The following is a 20,652-nucleotide window of genomic DNA, read 5'->3' on the forward strand; positions in this document are numbered from 1 at the left end:
ACTCTCAAGACCAGACTATCCTCGATTACCTTAAGACCGCCTGCTTGAGCTGTAGGAATGTGCTTTGACTGCAGCACCATTATGTAGTTGTTGCAAGATGAAGACTATGACCTGATGTACTCATGCATTTAACTTTCGTGCGATCTGTCTACTAGCTTAGCAACGTTTTGTTCGAGACCTTGATGTCTCTATTGATACTTGTTGCGAGCTGCCCATTCTTCAAGTCAGAGTCGATTTCAGCTTCTGGCCCCATTCCTAGTCTCACGAGTTGGACATTGGCACTCGAGTGCCGAGGGAGATCTTCCTTCAGCCACCTCAAAACACTGGGAGCATTCAATCCCACGCCCAGCTCTAATTTGACGGTTCTTTTTGCTCTGTGTCCGACATGTGATCGGAATCGATCCAACGTCTCCTCGCCAGCTTCGAAAGGCGCCCAATTGAACCGTGACCCAACCCGCACGCAGATGGACGTCCTTCCCTCGCAGTATTGGCATCGTGGTCCTTGACTGAAATCCGTAAGCTGTTGCGAAGAGGCATTTAAGTGCCGGACAGCTGCCAGCTGAAGTGGTTTTGAGGGCATCGTTGCTTCAGGCCGGCAATAAGCAAGACGTTGAAGTACGGTATACGACCCCTGAGGCCTGGAGAGACTTTCTGCAGGCCAGCCATGGGCGAGAATCAGGCCATCGGCATTCGAAGTCCTGATATAAACCCTGACACCGGACCTGCGTAATCAGGACAGGAGCCCGTCATGAAGCTCCGATCGCGGTCAGTTCTTGACCAAGCCGAGGCGGGTGAAAAAGTAGCCCCAGCGGTCCTGTTCGGAAGACCAACCATCAAACCCAAATACGCCATACATTGTTCACAGACCATGCCTCTTCTTGAAGGAAAGATACGAGAGAACAGGGTCCTATAATTGTAACCCAAGCCTGCAGCTGCAAAAAGCTCGGCGTCAACACTGACCGAGATGGTGTCCGCTGAAGCGAGCCAACCTCAGGCTGTTTCGATGGAATGACACTCGATCTGAGGCGCTGGCAACATTTCGCAAGGTAGAAGTTATGCCGCCCACCCATCCTGTAGAGGTTTGAACGTCTCCAGGCAAATTCGTCAGCATCCGTAAAGACTTCAAAGATGAAATCCGTGACCGTAGTGTCAGGATGCCGCATAAACCACTGACAAACCTCGTAAACGGCAATTTTTGTATTAAGGGAAGATGGGAATGAGAAGAGACCTGTAGATGCAGCAGGAACCAATGATTTTGCGCCCAGAGTCCAGCACAGGTAGAGTCTTAACGGCCTCGAGTGCAAAATTGCAGCACGCAGCCAGTTGATCCCTCTCACTGGTGATAGGTTTTGACTGCGGTGCAAGTTGGGGTCCAACAGCGTGCACAACATGCCGAGACGGCAGGCAGTAACCCTTGATGGCGATGCTCTCGCCGAGAGTCAAGTCAGTGAGCCGTCCATTCATGGCTTGGCGGCACTCGTCGCGCAGTCGAGGAATGGCTGTTGCATGAATAACGTTCTCGATACATCAGTGTGACGGCTGGAAGCATCCAAGCCCCTGTTCATTCGCTGGGTTGACGATTGCGTTCCCATCAATGAGGGTCCTCATGTCGTCGCGCCAGAGGGCTATCTTTGTTGAGACCGGATTATTGAGGAATGCGACGGCTGGAATAGCGTTAGCCAGCTTGAGAACCCTAGTACCTCTTTCTGCGATGAGCATATCGCCGATTCAATCGAGTATGTGTTGCGGTAGTTTTGTTTCTGATGTCCGGATGCACAGCAATTCTTGCAAGCTGCGGAGCTGGGCCGAACGCTCAAGGTGCTTTTAGTGATATTTGAGCTGGTCATACTGGTGCTTGTGGTGGCCACATTGACGAGCCTGTGGCTTGCTTGGCCGCCGGGAGAGTTCATGGAGAAGGTATGACTGCTCTTTCCAGGTCTGTCATGATGAAGGCGTTGCTTATGTGGATGAATAGAGGAGCGTTGTGGTTGTTGCGGCAGAAGCATCATTTTTCATGCCTTGCTACCCCGTGTTCGCCACTCACGCCTGTAATGTTAAGGCCATACGATTGATGACCAGTACGATCCTGAACAAACCAACGCTTACTTAGATATACTTTCGTCAAAAGCTAGTTGCGTATGACTGTCTACCATACACTTCAACTCAGGTAGGTGACCTTGATCTGTGTCTCCAAATCCTGCGGGACCAAATTATTTCGCTCCTCCATGAAGGTGGGGTTGAACCTCAGCAGCCGGAATCAAAATGCGACGAGCAGCCGAAACTACAAACAGGCCCTCAATAAAATGCTGCCTGTCAGTTCAATAAGTAGATGCACAAAGAGTCAAAAAACGTTCAAACCATGTAACGTGATCGACTCATCCCATTAATTGAACTTTTGGCAGTCCCTAGCGAACAGAGGGGTGGCATGGACTGAGCGCTTGGAGTTTCGGGGCCGTGGTCGACATGGAACTTGACAAGACAGCGATGGTCTTCGATTGTGCGGAACACATTTAGGTGACAGGCGTGCGGCGTAACCGTGCCGTTGTAGTCGAATATTCGTTCGCTGAAGTTCATGGCATGATTGCGTCCAGACATGTGAGCACCCGCTTGCTCAAAGTGATTAATGACCAGCTGTGGTCGTTCTGAGATAGCAGCGATGACGTCCCAGTATGAGCAGCACCTCTTCGTAAAATGTTGCCGTGTTGGGTTTGAATGCAACGTTAGTATCATTATGACAGTGAATGGAGTGGAAGTACGCGTGTTTAATGGGCATGTTGACTTTTTACAGTTTTTACATTAATACCATTTCAGCCGCAACTTTCGATTCAAAGGGGCATTTTACGTCATGAAGGATTGCCATGTCGGGATGCCTCCCCTTGAACAGTATACATCTCCGCGAACCAGTCCATGATCGACGACGGACTCCGGGTTTGGGGGCCAGGATGCTACTATATGAGGGGAGACCTCCAACTGTGTCTCACCATGCGTCATACTGTATCACAATTCTTGGGACTAGTTATCATGGAGTTGCATATTTTCCACAACCAACGTTCCGCCGACATGGCTTGGTCCCATGAATGGTTTGTGATCCGTCAGCGCATTCTGCTGCCAATGTTGTTTTGGGGGCTATGATGGGGCTTCGTTTAGCGCGAAGGATTGTGACCGACGATCGAAGGGCAGTGCCGTACTTGAATTTAGATTCCAGCCTGGGCAGACGTCAATGGCCTCAGTATTGCTTTTAAACGCACACAGAATTCGCTATATAATGCTGAGATCACTCCCTGCTCTGAGACCTAGGACTTCGATACAGCAACCGCACAATAAGCAACACCACCAATAAAACAATCACCGTTACCTTTACCACCGTCACCATCACAACTATACCTTCCACCAAAACCATCTCAGCAATTCTCAGACCATCATGCATTTTCAGCAACTTACATCCTTCCTGCTCACCTCTGCCGCTATCGCAAGCGCAAAGCCTTTGGCAAGCGTCTCGCGGCGCGATGACCACCCTGTCGACTTCAAGCAAGCTTGTGAGAAGAATCAGCCGCCGAAAGGCAACTGTGTTTTTGTCATCGCCGGCGGAACCACCCTGGAATGGAGTGGCACCAATCTTGGCAATGGTGAAGCCGATCGAGTCGCCGTGGTAACTGATTCAAACTGCAAAACACTCGCAATTAAGGAATGGGAGCCAACAAGTCCTGGATTCCACGTTGTGTTCGACGATCCCAAGGTGCCCAAGAGCGGCGACCTCCATGCTAGTACCAGCTACATTGGTTCGGATGGCGTGTCCGAACCAGACTGGCTCAGACTTGACGGCAATGATGTGCCTGGATGGGACTGTGGAGAAAGGCAGAATGAGTTGGGTGGATTTCTGGGAGTGGAGGGTGGCTACTGGAAGGCTTGTAACTTCCCGTGTACTCAGGAGGCGTGGGACAACTGGGATTAAGCATACACCGTAACAATGATATCTGGGTTGTCTCTCATCGGCAATAGCTATTCAAGATAAAGAGAAGTTGATCTTGCTTATCCAATTGAGACCATGGGGCTTACAACCTAATGATGTTTATCACAAGGTATGGTTTTGATCCGGAAATAGAACGGACAAGAACGCAGAATTTCAGAGGGTAACATGAAACCTGAAGCAGGAGAGGGAGTCAGCGGAATCCAAGAACTAGGGCAACATAGGGCCGCCATTTCTTCAGACCTGCAGATTTTCATAGTGTGACACACCAACCGTGCAAGGTTTGTTGATCTTTCTCATGGGTACTATTTCGCCAGATTTATAGAGAAAACATCATGAAAAAGCTGCGCACCGCAAACAAGGGATATTCGGTTCTCATCACGACACTGTACATGCTCATGTCGAATCAGCCTCACGACGAGTGAACGACAAACAAATCTTTATCTATTGGGGTGTGTTCAGCAAGGGGAATAAGTGATGTTATTCAAATATGTAGCCCACTGACCTCTCTTGCAACCAAATTCCTCAATATGCTAGAGCCCTTCACTTGGAGCTCCAAAATCCAAGAGCAGGCGACCCCTGTCAGACTTGTGATCTCCATATAGATCTTAGCATTTCAGTACCATGATAGCAGCACAAACCATCAGGAGGCATTATTCACGGCGGCGAAATGGGGTTTCAGATCTTATGGCCGACACTACTAGTGCTACTATATCTCAAGAATCAAGCCCAGTAATTCGCCGAAGAGAGAATGGTTGGCGCCAGCTTCTTCTACAACCATGACGAAGACCATTGCATTCGCGCAACCTTATATCCTCAGTGATAGACTCTAATGTATTCATTACGATACTATCACTCTTAGCCTTATATTTTCATGACGGAATCTTGGCTGTCCTTTGTCTTCATGAGAAGTCTAGCAAAATTCGGGTTCGAAAACTTGTTTCATAGAGCTACAAATTTGTCGGATATCAGTCATAATGGTTGTTTTTGACGTTCTGAAGAGTCCGAGTTGAATTTATTCTGCAACTAATACGCTCTACTCGCCCAATATGTCCTATTCGTAAAGTTTCACCCGAGTCTGATGACCCTCGGAACAACTTGAAATCTCCAGAACTCCATGAAACGACTGACTGAAGTCTTTCCTTCATTTGAACTCTTCCAAAATGTCGACGAATCTCACTTGCGGCAGCAGCCGCAGTTCTGTCTCTTGCCAAAATCGCTGTCGTCGATGTTGGGAAGGCAGCAGCTCTCGCTAAAGTCGCACGAGAGGCCGCCACAGCAGTCTCTATTATTGTAGCAACCGAGGTTGGGAATCGCACAGGTCTGGCGGCCTTGCAGCTCCCTGATATCTCTAGCTTTGAGGCTAGGGGTGCCTAGGCAGAAGCCTGCGAGGGTCGTGAGGATGATGATCGAGATCTGCATGTTTTTTGATTCTTGATCGTTTGTTGAAAGATTGAGATGGCGGGAAGATAGTTGCTAGCGAGCTAGGTGGTGATGGGACTAAAAGACTTTGAAGGTGATACAGTATCTAGAGCTGTATCTGGAAACCCTGGTTGATTGCAGATTATCCGGCTCTACTTATAATCTCTCACTCTTTTCCAAATTCAACCCTACTGCTAATAGATACCTGTAGGTGAGATCTTGCAACACATAATGTAGCCTATCGGGTTTATTCCCTATCCTTGCCGCTGGCCGTGTCTCGATGATCTCGGGCCGCGTCGAATGTTTATACCATGTACTATAGTGTCTCGGCTGTATTTTCCTGCCAGCGGCTGACTTAACACCCGTGTCTTAAAGATCAATTCCTCTCATTCAGGGCGTGTAACGTGCACGTTTTCAGTACCGAAAGAACGTATTGGTCAGACGATGCCCAATTCTTGGAGGCACTGACACAGTCTCAGCCGAACTCCATGTAGTGACGTAGCTGAAGGGCTGTTCTGTGTCAATATGTCTTAGTACTCGGCAATACTATCATATGTCACACGCTCAGAAGAAGTCTATACAATGCGCGGCCTTTCTCGAGCACCGTGCTCACAACCCTAACGTGCATTGATGATGCGTCGAGGTGCCTAGCAAGTCGGCAATACTCATGATGCATGGCGGGTCCACGAGGTCGGCAGACAGGACTATCAATATGCTCGAGCGTTTGAAATAGTCCTATATGATTATAATAGTTGAACCGATTTAGTCTTCTCGACAAAATCTGATCTCAATTCTTGGCAGGCTGACACCGACAATTGAAAGACTTGACTAGAAGTTCGTGGCAAGCTGGTATGTACTTTCGCACATCCTTATTTCTCTGAAATATTGGGTTGTGCTTTGATACACGTAGCAGGGGAGGTGATATGACAATGTGATGCAAGAAGTGGGATTTCGGAGGCGGGATGTATTTGTGTCAAATCGAGTGTGAGAGAAGAGTGAAGAGGCTGTCCGTAAGTGATCTGATAATTAGTCACCAGGCCTATAATGGAAGTAAATCTAAACTCTGGCTCTACGCATCTAAAAGGGCTGCCCGTAGCCCTTGTGTCTATGCCTCCGTAACCTCGAACACTGTGAGCTACCCCGAGGCGCCCTGTCCGGTGATTACACAGGTACATCCTGACAGTAATCAAAGCAGAGTATTTCCTGTGGAGGGTGGGAAAGGTGTTGAGGGATTCGGTGGGGGAGTCTTGGGGGAAGCTTCGGTTGGTTGATATAATACCGTGTTGCATAGATAACTCGATCTCCGCCAATCTAGATTGAAACCTTTCCTCGCTCGCCACCTGGGGCTCTGATTCCAAGGTCCAAGGCATACTGCACGAGCTTCAGCTTGAGCGCGACCAAGTCTACTGCCACTCAGAAGAAGGGGCGTGGCGGAGTCAGTATTACGACCCGGCCGTTGGCAAACGCTGTCCTACCTGGTCACACCAACTGGGTCCCGCGGCACATTTTCATACATCATTCATAAGATTTTCTAGACATCTCCATTTTATCAGTCTAAGCGGATCAAAGCGAAAGGATACATGAAAAGCAAAGCCAAACGAGTGGCGCCGAACGAGTGGCGCCGAACGCTGTGCCGTCGATCATCAGGTGTACACAAAAGAAAATTCGACAGGTAAATCAGTTGTTGAATGACTTCGACTTGTTTATTTGCAGGTCAGATCGCCGCTGCCCTCGAAGGTGCAACGAGTAGGATCGTAAGTGTAGGAAAGCTAAATATTTGTCAGTGAATGATGTTCAGCGCCGCAAATTCTCGGGGATCCTTACGTTGATGTAACCGCCCTCGGAGTTGGTCCTGAACTGATTGCCTCCTTGGATGTACATGCAGTCGTAGCTAGCAGTGCTTGTGTTAGCAAGGTCACAGAACTATAGAACACTTTGGGAGGCGAACTCGGTGTTGAGCAGGCCCAGCTCAAACTTGGCAGAGCGCAGACCATCGATCTTGGCGGGGTCCGCCAGGGTATAACCCTTGTTGTAGCAAGCAGCCGCGGGAAACTTTGCGTAGTCGGGATTGCGGTCCCACATCTCCTGAGTGGTTTTCTTCGTGAATGCCTCTCTAGCCTGTTTGTTGGTATTTGTGTCAGCCTATACTGTTTCCTGAAATTCGTAGATCAAAAGTGAGGAGCTGGGAGACTAACCTCATTCCACTCGCCCAAGTTCTTGATAGTTTCAGCGCCAATTTCGATCGCCATTTTGACAATGATACCAGCGGCTGCCGTGCCGGCGATTCCAACTACCACAACAATGGGTCCAGCACGCTTGGCCAGTCTGGTCGTGGCCGGTACAGGCTCTGGTCCGATGGTGAGCTTTCCATCAGTGCCCTGCGATGGCGGTCAGTCTCGTCTCAAAAACTCACATCGTACGGTTAATTACCTTGAGACCTGTCAAAGTCTCCTGTTTCGAAGGAGGAATGATGGGGTTAACATCGCCGACAGCAGGCAGAGGAGCCGGCTCAGGCAGAGCAGCGCCACTTGCCATGCTGTTCAACAAAGCAAAAACGAGACTGGTGGTAGCGAAAAGCTGCATGATGATCTTGGTCTGGGTGGTGATGGATGTCGGTGTCGATATAAAAAGTCAGAAGGGGGTATTTTGAGTAGAAGATACTGTGAGTGAGTTGCTGCTGAGATCAAAATAGTCAAGAAGAATGAGCCATGTCATGACGCTTTATACTAATTTCTGTTGACCACAGACGCTAACACAATACAACAAATTGCTGCTGCTATGTCACATCTTCTAAACCCATGCTCTAGAGTCAGGCTGCCCTCGTATGCTGAGTCAAAGACATCCGCACCGCAGTGCGGCCATCATCAGTTTGTGCACGGTCAAGCCTGTGATATTAAGTTTGACTCAGTAACCTGGAGCCAGGGCTTTGAAACTGAGATACCTTTATTGCATCCAGAGTCTAGTCGGTCTGGAGAGCTCAGCGATTGGCGCAGGGCCCGCAGTCTGGTTCTCTACGATCGTGGGCCTCTAAAAACGGAAGTGGCCGAAACATCAACAACGAGCCGTAAGCCCCAGGTGCGTTACCCAGCGCTCACAATTTTGAAGGCAATCAAGCGAGCATCATGCGAAATTATTTCCTTCATCAGGTAAAAACACATCCTGGTGAAATATTATGCTGGTTACTGGGACAATTCGGGGCGCAGCATTTTACGAGTCAGAAGCAGTTGCCGTTTCAGTAGACATGTCAATGCTAATCCTTAGATCCCCTATATGAGCTACCGCAATCGGGGCTGTTCTTGCGGGGATTCTTGCAACGGCCGTGCATCGAACGTCTGCTGCGACGAAGGTCATGTACTATGGCAGGTAAGGAGGCTACATTGGGCAAAAGATTGCGATCATTTTGACCGACGGCGCAGTCGAGGTGCGTTAGCAGTTCTGAGAAGATTTCGATATGTGGGCACAATTATCGACACCACAAGTCGAAGTACCTGTTATCGTTTCGCTCAAGCCCTTGAGGTCGTGGCGTCCAATTTAGACATATCGAATTAAGCAAAGATGCCTCGGCATTCCTACATATGTTGCTACTTTTACCATTAGCCAGGCAGCATACGAGTGCAACCTTAGGCCAGAACCAGCTCAGTGGCTGAGCAACCGGGGTGGCTGATCTCACCGTGGATCCCCAAAGGTTTGAAGTACATTAGGGTTCTGGGCCCAGGTGTACTTGGGCAGTGCACGAGCGATTGGCACCAGATCGACGAGACGAAACCGGCTCTGCCGAATGGTAAAGAGTATTCAGCGATGACCAAATGTTCGCAGGGGAGGCTGCCAGGTGCATTGACGCCAAACCTTCTCCAACATAGATCCGTTCCCGCTCAGATGGGGGCACCCAGCGAGTCATATCCTCGTATGTTTCAGCAGCCTGCACGCTGAGCACGTCTTGGCACTCATCCTATCATAATATCGAAGGACAAACTGAGGTCATGGCCTGGAGGAAAAGCTGGCCCGTTCAGTCGAGTCACCCAATCGACATATGAAACACATGCGCGATCCGGGACTCGATGCACATGACACCTCGCAGTCGTCGGCTGATAAAACTGTATATCTCGCACAACACCCTGCGCCATCAAAGGAATATTGCTGGCCTCGGCGAGACTTTTGCATTGGTCAGCGACCGGGGATATCTTTTGGTCAGTATGTGTTTCGATCTTCAGCAGGTAGATCGGGATCAAGAGGATCCGGCACGTGGAATAAGGAATCACATGCTGCAAATATCGGGCATCCCGATGCTGATTTGGACTGTCTTGTTATAGTCCAGCTTCTAGAAGGTTGAGCTGACCATAGCCAATTCCGCCTCACCAGGCCAAATAAGAATTCCGCAGGCACCAACTTGCGCCTACTTCCGGGGCCGGCCGGCGGCCGGTGACTCAGGCCTAGCCAAGCCGCGTCACCTCCATGCATTTCCTTTTTTCTTCTTCGCATTAGGCAGCCGTCTCCGGCCCCCTAACGTGAAGACTGCAGTCGGTATAAGTCGCGAACGCTCTTGTTTGCGATCGCATGAATATTGAGATTGCGCTTCTTGATCCACCTCGATATTTGCATTGACCCAAGCGGCGAGCCTGTCGTGGCCTGCCTCCGACGCCCAACCGCAGGGCTATCTCCACGTCCGTACTTCTCTCATTAACCAGGGGATGGATTCCTTCGAATCGAGCCCGCAGACTGAGCCACTTCTTGGTAGTAGGCGAGCAGCAAACGATTACGGTGCCCATAATGCCTCCAGAAGCTTGCCTCCGGATTGCGAGACGGGCGGCCACCCAAGTTTACACGACACTGAGAACGACTTGAAGTACAATACCGACCATGATTCCGAATCTGATTCTTGTTCCGGTTCCGAGTCTGAGTCGGAACACGAGATTAAGAAGAGGCGGGCTGAGCGACTTCGTCAGGTTGGCGGCTGGCGAGGCTATCTGAAAGATTTTACCATCTTTGCGCCCTACCTCATACCGAGTAACGAACCTAGGGTCCAGACCTGCATACTCGTCTCGCTCTTGACGCTGGCGGGTCAGCGTGTCCTCAATATCGCCATTCCACACCAACTGGGCGTCATCGCAGACAAGCTTTTGGATCGCGAGCCGCCTTACCGCGAATTGTTGATCTGGCTCATACTCAGCATCTTGAATGAAAAATCAGGCCTCGGTTTGATTCAAGAACTTGTTAAGGTCCCAATCAAGCAGTTTTCGGAACGCCGTGTTACAGATGCTGCTTTCTCTCATGTCATGAACCTTTCAATGGATTTTCACTCTGAAAGGGACGCGGCCGAGGTCATGAAGGCCCTAGAGCAGGGAGGAGCCCTGATGAACATTATGGAAACTGCGGTCAACGAAATCCTGCCCACGGTGGTAGATCTCACAATGGCTATCGGGGTGCTGTACTGGAAATTCGGCATCTACGCTGCGGTACCTATGGTGTTCGCCTTTGCCTCGTTCCTTGGCCTCGAAATTACATCGTCGAGGTGGAACGTTGAGCCACGTCGTCAATCCGCCAAGGCAGACCGCGAGCAAGCCAAGGTCATGCATCAAGCTGTGCAGGGTTGGACGACGGTATCGCATTTCAACATGTTCGACTACGAGCGCATGCGATTCGGACAAGCATTGGAAGCCAAGCTCAAGGCGACCTGGACATGGAGTTTGCGCAACATATGCACAGAAGGCCTTGTCGAGCTACTGGAGCCCTTCACCCTTTTCACGCTGTCTTGCATCGTTTTTTACGCAGTCTCGCATGGTCGTGCCAAGACAGGCGACTTTGTCTTCTTGATCGAGTATTGGGGCTATCTCATTTGGCCGCTGAAGTTTCTTTCGCAAAACTACCGTTGGATGATGGCTGATTTGATTGATGCTGAACGCCTGCTGTACCTCATGCAGGCCAAGCCGACAATCGTCGACTCTGAGGACGCATACCCAATTGGGCATGTCGAAGGAAATGTCAACTTTGAGAGCGTACGCTTCTCCTACGACTCCGTCAGAGACATCGTTAAAGGTGTCAGCTTCTCTGCACTCCCGGGCCAGACCGTCGCCATCGTGGGCGCGACAGGCGCTGGAAAATCATCAGTCGCCAAGTTACTGTTTCGTTTCTACGATGTCACAGGGGGCCGGATCACCATCGATGGTCATGACATACGAGACATCACTCTCGATTCGTTAAGGAATACCTTGGGGGTTGTGCCACAAAGTCCCATGCTCTTCAATGGTACTATCATGGACAATTTGCGGTACGCAAGGCTCTCTGCAACCGACGAGGATATTTATTCCGCCTGCCGAGCAGCTGCAATTCATGAGAGCATCATTGGCTTTCCGGACGGATATGGCACCAAGGTAGGTGAGCAAGGAATGAAGCTTTCTGGTGGCGAGACGCAGCGTCTGGCTATTGCCCGCATTATTCTCCGAGATCCCCAGATCCTTGTCCTCGACGAGGCGACTAGTGCAGTGGATACAAACACAGAATCGATGATTCAAAGCGCCTTGGAAACCTTCAAGTCTGATCGCAAACGAACTACATTTGTTATTGCCCACCGACTGTCGACAATTGTCGGAGCTGACCAAATCCTAGTGATGGATAAAGGACTGCTGGTTGAGCAAGGGACACACGAGGAGCTTCTGAGAACCGATACCATGTATAAGAGACTCTGGAGCAAACAGCTTGCGCTATGATGAGATGTAGATAAGACTGGCTTATCTGCAGCAACTGGTGGGTAATGAAGTATAGAATGAGAACCATTCATTATTTTGACTACGACGGACGGACCTTACTTATTACGATGCCTACGGTATCTAGGCGAACTATCTTCGGAATCACTAGCGCCCGCTTTCGGCCAGGCCCGTTCGACACAACGTCAGAAGAGGGAGGTTGACATGATTAAAGTGGGCCGTCGCGCCCTTTAGCTTGACCCAGCCAGATACGATGCCTACCATGGATCACTCTTGTCGCTCAATGACCAACATTCAACAACGCTCTGGTGAAGCACAAGAACTTACGTCAAGCTTTAGAGTGATAAAGACGTTTACGTTTTCTTTGTCCAATGCGATGGAAGAACTTCCGAACAGTCTCGATTCGTGGCAGGTCGAGGGCCTGGACGACAACTTCCTCGACCTCGCGTTTGGGGCAGATTGGAATCCTGGGTTGGTTGACGATTTCCTCGTCAATACAAAGCCTTTGGGTGTACATGCCACCGATTTCCAAGTCAGTCTCGACAATTCCCATTTTGAATATTCTCAAGACGCCGCGCGCGACGATGCCCACCACACAACAGGCATCAACGACACAACACAGCATCTTGTCAAGAGACAGCACCAGGCGACGTCAATCGTCCAGCCAGCCGTGCGGTTCTCGCCAGCTTCGATCAAAATACTCAAGACATGGCTGTCAACCCATTCGGACAATCCATACCCGCGAGTTGAAGAGGTCGAAGCGTTCCAGAGGCAGACCAACCTCAGCAAACAGCAGATCATGACATGGTTTGCCAACGCCCGCCGACGATCAAAGAACATCAACATACGTAAACCTGCAGCTCGGGACAGATCTTCAAGCCCAATACCATTCACCCCATCACCAGGTCGTTCAACTCATGGTGCCGTGATTGGCGATGAGATGGATCCTTTTCAAAGATGGACCAACTCGCCCCCAGACCAGGAACCGGCTGAGATGAGCGCTATCGCGAGGGCTGTTGCAAGCTCTCTGGTAGTCCATGATCAAGAGGACTTCCTTGTCACGCAAGGCGCCTCTCCAAGAATTGTATGTAATGGGTCGTCAGCGAGCAGCGTGGCGACGTCGGACTCTGCGTCCCTCTCTTCTGCATACTCGCACACGTCGGGAGTATCCCTCCGATCGCTGGAATCACGACACAGAACCGAAAAACGCAGAAGGCGGAAAAGGGGCAAAATTCCAACCCAGAGCCAGAACAGGAAGCAACAGGCAACGACGACTAGCCTTTACGACGTTCTCTCACAAAGTTCGAACCCATTCCAGTGTACCTTTTGCACCCAGACCTTTAAAACGAAGCACAATTGGCAGCGTCATGAAAAGTCACTTCATCTATCGCTAGAGCGCTGGGAATGCTCCCCAGATGGACCTATTTTCCGAAACGCCCATTTTGAGCCAGCTTGTGTTTACTGTGGCGTGGTTGAGGGCTTCAACATGGACGCCCATTTGCAGAGCCACAATTACGAAGCTTGTCATATCCGAACCCCGGAGGAACGTACATTCTATCGAAAGGACCACCTACGCCAGCATCTAAGATTGATTCACCAGGTTCAATTAGAACCACTACTAATGGAATCTTGGAAGACTGAGGTGATGGAGGTCCGGTCGCGGTGTGGCTTCTGTAGCCTCGCCTTGAGCACTTGGACAGACCGAGTGGATCATCTGGCAGAACACTTCAAAAATGGCATGACAATGGCTGACTGGGAGGGAGACTGGGGCTTCGAACCTCGTGTGCTGGAGATGGTGGAGAACTCCATCGCACCATGTGAGTATACGGATGCCTGCCCCAAACAGATTTGGGATTTTCTCTGACTCCTGTGCAGACATCATAGATTATGAACGAAATTCGCCCTGCCCATTCGTGGCTTTGCAGACGATCTCTGACGGCCCCTCAACGGCGTTTGAGCTTTTACAACTGGAGACTGAGTACTTCTGCTCAAGCCACATCAATGTCCATCACACGCTACCTTCGAATCAAGAGCTTCAGTACGAACTGTGCTGCATCATTCTTGCCTCTGAAATTCTGTCTCGCGATACCATTTCTCCCGCTTCCTCGTGGGTTCGCGACCTCCTCATGTCTTCCGAGCATATCACTAGACAAGCCAAATCGCGTCCCATTAGGAGCGGTTCACGCTTTACGGATCTACGCACGCATGGGCAAGAGAACATATTTGGGAGCTGTCATATGGAGGGGGCGTTGCAAGAGTATGTGAAGAGTATGACAACACAAGGTGCAGATGTCACGAACGAATTGCTCCAGCAACAGGCTTGCAACATCATATGGTCATTGGCCACATGTTCTTCGAGTCCTTCCGAAATGCTAGCGAACCTGCTGGTGAATTTGACTTACAGTTCTACGAGCTGGCTTATCACTTTTCGTGAGCGAGCAGGCCTACCGCCCGCCTACCCTGAGCATGAAGCGTTACAGACAAGCCCACTATCTTCCGATGTAGCCTCTAAAACTCGGGCAAAAGGGTGCGTCGATCGTCTGGACGTTGACACCGGTATCCCATCAACGCTTGCGGAAACTGTGCCAGGTCCAAGTAGCGATGCAGCACCATTGATGAGGTCGTCGGGCTTTGTCGACGACAGCTACTACAGACGCCTGATCAGGGAACTCACTCGCTTCATCTCGAGTGCCATATCCCCGCGCAATCCTAACAGGCATGTGCCGACAGATCTCGAGATTCAGAATCAGGCGCGATGGATCCTCTATGATTGGTAAAAGATCTTCCAACATCCAGTGGGTTATAACGTGACAGCTAACCGATGGCCATGAAGCGATGATCCGTGGAATCAAACACCAGCAGATAATGAGAATTGGTTGAAGGATTTCAAAGATTCGATATCGATGCCTAAGCAGTAGGTGCTTGTCTCGTGGCTTGGCTGATGGGAATTTACTATACAGACAACCCGACACCAAATTTGTCCTGGCCAGCCTCTAAATTGATTTTCGTATAACGGCTTCCGGGACCAAAATTTCAGATCCAGGCAATACACTGATTGACACAATCCTCGGCATCGATCTCATGACGCAGCTTATTTGTCTCTCGTCTGTCCTGAACTCAAGCAGAAATATTGTCGGTCTACATGTTCCCTTCAAGTCTGCCAAAGCCAGATTACCCTTTATCGTTGCGGGCTATTCCTTGCCAGCTACAGCGACAAAGTTTACGAGTAACGTCGAGGTACGACAAACCTTTACAGCCCTTGGGAAACGGCTTCAATTTCCAGTGGCCTCGAGATTTCAAGCGCCATTTATGCAACTTCGTCGATCATCAATTCATTGTATACCGTATGGGATCTTTAAGCTTTGGGCTCCGTGAAAACAACGCCAACAGTGGGAGCGGGGTTCGCCTCAGCAGCCACAAGTTAACTGCTTGGGTCTTCTGCCGCATTCTCTGCTACTTTGTGCTGGAAAAAGCATGTTTTTCAAGCTTTAGCGATGCATCATGGATCATACGTCAGAAAACAGCTCTGGTCACTAGAGCCTTGCTTGCCCTGGAGAAGTGGCGCGCGATTGCGGTTCTTCGGGGGTGTTTCGGGCGCGTTTTAACTTGGTCACTGGTATTGATCTGAGGAGACTTTCCCTCATCACTTCATGAACTCTGCCACTTGCGTACATTATGAACGTCACGCGTGATCCTTAAGTAGGTCATTCAATCCATTGAAGGTCTTGTTGCAGAAAGCATGCCATGAGTGTGACCAATGCTTCCGCAGCATCGCGACTCTGATGCTAAGCGTTGGGGTTGCGGAGTTGCTGCGGAGGTGTGGTGTAGTCAAGCGATACCTTAGCATACGAACTGCCCGATGATGAAACTGGCGGCCGTCTTTGCATCATGAGCTGAAGCATTTTGGCATAAAGCCGTATATTACACCATGCGTTCCGAGCCGTAAGGGAAGCTTTATGGCGCCGAGTGTCTACTGCGGAGTTGAGGATGATCGGGGGTATTTTACATCCACGGCCCCGACATGCGGTAGCTGACACAATGTAGCTGACGTGCGGTGCGGGGTCTGTGACGTTCAACGCGGAGATCTCTAAGTATAGCCGAGCTGTAACTGACAAACATGTTATGCGCCACGGAATGTCGGAGGTGCTTGTGACAGGCTGTCGGGGTTGATGTTGGTTACAAAGCTCGGATTCGGATACTGAAAGTTTATAAAAGGAGCACACTTCGTGCGATCAAACCTAAACGTCAATATTGATTTACAAACCTGTTTCGTTCCAGCCCGCCTTCTCTCTTCACTGCAGACTGCAGGTACCAAGCTTCTTTTCACAGATAAGCAACAATCATGTCGTCAGTCGTAGCTGTTGCCGGCGGTACTGGCGGTATTGGTCGCGCCATCGTTGAGGAGATCACTGCTGATGCTAAATTCAACGTCATTATCCTAAGCCGAAAGGTTTTTAGTGCTCTTTCCGCCTTTCTGACACTTCTTTAACAATGTATCAGGCCGACTCGGAGCTTGAGAAGACTCTCGGTGCTCGAATTATTGTGGCCGACTACTCGAATGCCGACGAGCTGGCGAAGCAGCTCCAGGATAATAACGTTCTCACCGTCGTCTCCGCACTATCTTCACAAGCTCCCCTAGAGCAGGAACTTGCTCTCATTCAAGCGGCGCAAAAGTCTAGCACAACCACACGTTACATTCCGAGCGTTTGGGGCATCAAGTACACCTCGGAGCATTCTTGGTTCCCCATTGCCGCAAGCAAGCTCGCATTTTTCGAAGCGCTCGACAAAACACAGCTTGAGTGGACCGTTGTTGCTAACGGCTTCTTCCTGGATTACTGGGGTTTCCCGCATGTCAAGTCGTACCTTCAGCCCATCACGCTCGTCCTTGACCTTGCCTCCAACAGAGCTGCGATTCCGGGCAGCGGGAACACACCGGTCGTCTTCACGTACACACGCGATGTGGCCAAGTTCACGGCCAAGCTGTTGACACTCGATAAGTGGGAGCCCGAGTCCTACATCATCGGAGACAAAGTGACATGGAATGAGTTTGTCAAGACGGCGGAGCAGGTCAGAGGTATGTGGTGAATGTTCTTGCCCTCGGGGCTGTTCAAATTCTGGGTGCGCCGTGGCTAATCCGTTCTTCCGCGCAGGGAAACCTATCGAGGTGTCTTACGACTCGATCGAAACCTTGAAGTCTGGCAAGATCACAGAACTCCCAAGCCACCAGTACGCCTACCCGTTCTTCCCCAAGGAGGCTCTGCAAGGTCTGTTCTCCACATTCGGACGTTGGTTTGAAGAGGGGGTATTCAACTTCCAGCCGAAGAAATCTCTCAACGACTTGTTCCCAGAGATCAAGACCACGACTGTCAAGGAGATTCTCGAGATTCAGTGGAACAACGGTGCGTAAATGGTTGGTGGAGAATCCTCTCCGACCCAGTTGACTTGATCAATCGGCAACGAACATCTAGAGCGTTCGAAGTCAACAATACTATCTTTTCTTCCCTATTTGGGTCGAGTCTTGCCGCTCGCCACGTGCAATGGACCATTTCACGTAGCGTTATGTGATGTCTGCTCTGTCCCTTCCATCGTTGTTCTGGTACACCAAAATCTGGCCAGGTTACATCCGGCGCCAAGGCGCAGGGCGTAGGGCGTGCGTCCGAAAGGCGCTGCGGGGTTGCAGGGCATAGGCCTCTCACCGGCCCCGGCTCACAGCAAAGTGTCGTCCGGATCTCAGTGAGGTCTTGGGACGTCTTGAAATATAAAGTAGGCACTCGGCGCGCTCCTCTCTGTGAATGAAGCCTCTGGGCGCTAGCTTCGACTGACCAATTCACTTCCCTTTCTCTTCATCTCGCGATGTGCCATTGAACAGCAGACGTTGTCGGCTGAGTTTGGTGTTTTGCCGAAGACACAGTACAGACAGCCAGGGGCTTTTTTGGATTCCCCACGTGCATCATCAGGTGGATCATCATTATCATCCCACAACACCCATTCTGTATCTATTTCCCCAGGCCACGCAGTTTAATCAGGAAGCTTCACCATTGCCCTCTTGACCTATCTTCTTCATGCTAGGTAGCGCGTCGAGTTGACCGCACATGGTGTTCTTCGCCGCTGTCTCTCGAGACGCCTGAAAACGGAAAACCTGCTGACTCGGCATCATGAGTGAGTTGGAGGGGGCCCGCTACCGGCTGATGCCGAAGCCCCTAATGCGCATGGCGCCAAACCTCATAGGTCGCTAGAGGCGTCTTACGTGAATCTACCTGGTCGAGACCCCTCCGATTTATGGAGGGGTTTGATGGAAGCCCTCTGTCAGCGGCATAGAACTTTGTCACGATTGGGAAGACTCACCAGTCACACACACTCTCCTCACGAGCTACCGCCTTTTCCTCCTTCAGCTTTCCCATGTGTTTGTCTCTGGATTATCATTGACTGTCAGCCAGGGTTCCGCTGTCAATTGCCGAAACTCTATTGTTCTCAAGGCAGCTGCTTTGCTTGCGCAGTATGTGGCACAATGGTACCGACGCTCGTCGGCGGTCCAGTGAGCAGCAGCAGTCTCCGCCGCAACAGCACCAAGTGAGCGAGGCGCAAGGCATTCCAGATGACATGCAGGGCGACGGTAAATCTCACCTTCAACGCTTGATAATACGAATCGAACTACGATGCTGACGACGCAAATACAGTCATGAACTTCTCTGATCTGGACCTAGCACAACTCGGACTCCCTTCTGAAATGGGCATGATGGGCACCACAGAGGAACTCCAAGGCAGCCTGTTGGCGATGCATCCTTTCGATGTGAACCCCTCTCACTCGTACCCTGGGTCCTACTCAGGGGAACCCCTTACCTTTGACAACCTGGATCTATCCTTTGATGCCCTTCCGCCGGACGAACCCATGACCTCTTTTCACAGCCAAAGTGCAACGCCAGAGATGCCTCATACCTGGCTCGACAACAGCAGCAACGACATCAACAACAGCAGCACCCCTCCTGAGCCGAGGCCACGCATGCCTCAGGGTACACGAAGTAACGATTCCCTCCGATTCAGCCATCCCTCCAGCCTCGGCAGCCCGCGGCCTCTCATGGCTTCCCATCGGCAGCCCACCTTGCCACGGCGAAGAAGTCGATATCTCCGAAACAGCGGCGAGCCGGCGACTACGTCGTCAACGCCCCTCACGATCCCGACGACACCGGCGGCTATGACGGACAACGCCCTCGACCCCATGCAACGATGGCAGGAGTCGCCGCCAGAGAACGAGGCCGCGTCTCTCATGGCCATCGCAGGCGCTCTCCGCCAGCAGCAACGCGATGCTCCAGGCATGGCGGCGGCAGCAAATTACAACAGCAGCAGTCGACCGCGTGGCAGCCGGCCCACGTCGCAGAGCAGTTTCGGCAGCCGAACGAGCCACTCGTCGCGGTCCGTCACATCGGCGCGCTCATCCAACCTCCCGAGCACCTTGCGGCGGTCCTCCGGATCCCGCGGCAACCGCATCGGCCGACCGAAGCGCGACCGCAGCCCGAACCTCCCGGGCAAGGCACCCAAGGACCGGCGGCCTTTCCAGTGCACCTTCTGCTGCGACACGTTCAAGAGCAAGTACGATTGGGCGCGGCACGAAAAGTCGCTTCACCTGTCCCTCGAGTCGTGGGTCTGCTGCCCGCACGGCGGCGTCGTCGTCTCGCCGGCGACGGGCCGCTCGCACTGCGCCTACTGCAACATGCTCGACCCGGACCCGAGCCACCTCGCGGCGCACAACCACGACAGCTGCGCCGCCCACGGCGCGCCGCACGTCTTCACGCGCAAGGACCATCTCATCCAGCACCTGCGGCTCGCGCACAAGCTCGAGACGACGCCGCTCATCGACGGCTGGAAGGTCGAGGCCCCCGCCGTCGCGGCGCGCTGCGGCTTCTGCGACGCCCGCACGGCCTCGTGGCCCGAACGCGTCGAGCACCTGGCCCGTCACTTCAAGGCCGGCGCCCTGATGCAGGACTGGGTTGGCGAGCACGGGTTTGACCCCGAGATTGCCGCCCGCGTCGTCAACGACTTGCCACCCTACCTCATCGGCCTCGAGTCGCGCGCCCCCGTGCCCTTCTCGTCGACCGATCCCGGCACCAAGGACCACCTGTCGCAGGTGCACGAGATTATCAAGAACCAGAACAGAATGGCCGGTTCCGAGAGCTGGGCTGGTGAGGGCGCGCAGACGGCCGACATGGGCGGCGGCGCCGAAGACGCCTACCCGACGGCGGCGGGGATGGAGCAGTCTTCCGGCGAGGCGCTGCCGGCCACCTTTCACGACACATTGGCAGTGCACCTCGGCCGATTCGCGCGGCATCAGATGCGCATGGGTATCATACCGACGGATGAGATGTTCCGCGAAGAGTCGAGACGTATCGTCTATGGTTCGGCGGACCCCTTTGACTGGACCATTGCCGAAAGCGACCACTGGCTCGCCGGCTTTCGGGAGAGGCATGTCAAGGGTTCCGAGAGCCCTGCTGCGCCTTGACGTGGTCAAATGTGCTTTGGAGGGGAAAAGATGATCAAGAATGCAATACTTCAAGATACCACAGCTAG

General features: G+C 51.7%; 5 protein-coding genes across 5 annotated transcripts; 4 read left to right on the forward strand and 1 right to left on the reverse strand.

Moving 5' to 3' along the window:
• Window positions 1-3,421: 3,421 nt before the first annotated feature.
• Window positions 3,422-3,952, forward strand: D7B24_000674 (uncharacterized protein; the record flags this gene model as incomplete). The annotated part of the gene is made up of 1 exon (XM_028634926.1): window positions 3,422-3,952. One exon carries the CDS (start codon window positions 3,422-3,424, stop codon window positions 3,950-3,952), a length of 531 nt encoding a protein of 176 aa, XP_028498115.1.
• A 3,140-nt stretch (window positions 3,953-7,092) lies between these two features.
• On the reverse strand, window positions 7,093-7,972 carry D7B24_000675 (uncharacterized protein; the record flags this gene model as incomplete). Its single annotated transcript, XM_028634927.1, has 5 exons — window positions 7,093-7,158; window positions 7,214-7,280; window positions 7,338-7,507; window positions 7,585-7,767; window positions 7,820-7,972. 5 exons carry the CDS (start codon window positions 7,970-7,972, stop codon window positions 7,093-7,095), a joined length of 639 nt encoding a protein of 212 aa, XP_028498116.1.
• A 2,702-nt stretch (window positions 7,973-10,674) lies between these two features.
• D7B24_000676 (uncharacterized protein) lies at window positions 10,675-12,093 on the forward strand (the record flags this gene model as incomplete). The annotated part of the gene is made up of 1 exon (XM_028634928.1): window positions 10,675-12,093. The coding sequence occupies one exon, from the start codon at window positions 10,675-10,677 to the stop codon at window positions 12,091-12,093; it is 1,419 nt and encodes a 472-aa protein (XP_028498117.1).
• A 4,339-nt stretch (window positions 12,094-16,432) lies between these two features.
• D7B24_000677 (uncharacterized protein) lies at window positions 16,433-17,497 on the forward strand (the record flags this gene model as incomplete). Its single annotated transcript, XM_028634929.1, has 3 exons — window positions 16,433-16,540; window positions 16,591-17,164; window positions 17,241-17,497. The coding sequence occupies 3 exons, from the start codon at window positions 16,433-16,435 to the stop codon at window positions 17,495-17,497; spliced, it is 939 nt and encodes a 312-aa protein (XP_028498118.1).
• A 1,091-nt stretch (window positions 17,498-18,588) lies between these two features.
• Window positions 18,589-20,584, forward strand: D7B24_000678 (uncharacterized protein; the record flags this gene model as incomplete). The annotated part of the gene is made up of 2 exons (XM_028634930.1): window positions 18,589-18,703; window positions 18,768-20,584. The coding sequence occupies 2 exons, from the start codon at window positions 18,589-18,591 to the stop codon at window positions 20,582-20,584; spliced, it is 1,932 nt and encodes a 643-aa protein (XP_028498119.1).
• Between the last annotated feature and the right edge of the window lie 68 nt (window positions 20,585-20,652).

Source organism: Verticillium nonalfalfae (assembly GCF_003724135.2).
Source record: "Verticillium nonalfalfae strain VnAa140/NRRL 66861 chromosome Unknown scaffold_11, whole genome shotgun sequence".
NCBI lineage: Eukaryota > Fungi > Ascomycota > Sordariomycetes > Glomerellales > Plectosphaerellaceae > Verticillium > Verticillium nonalfalfae.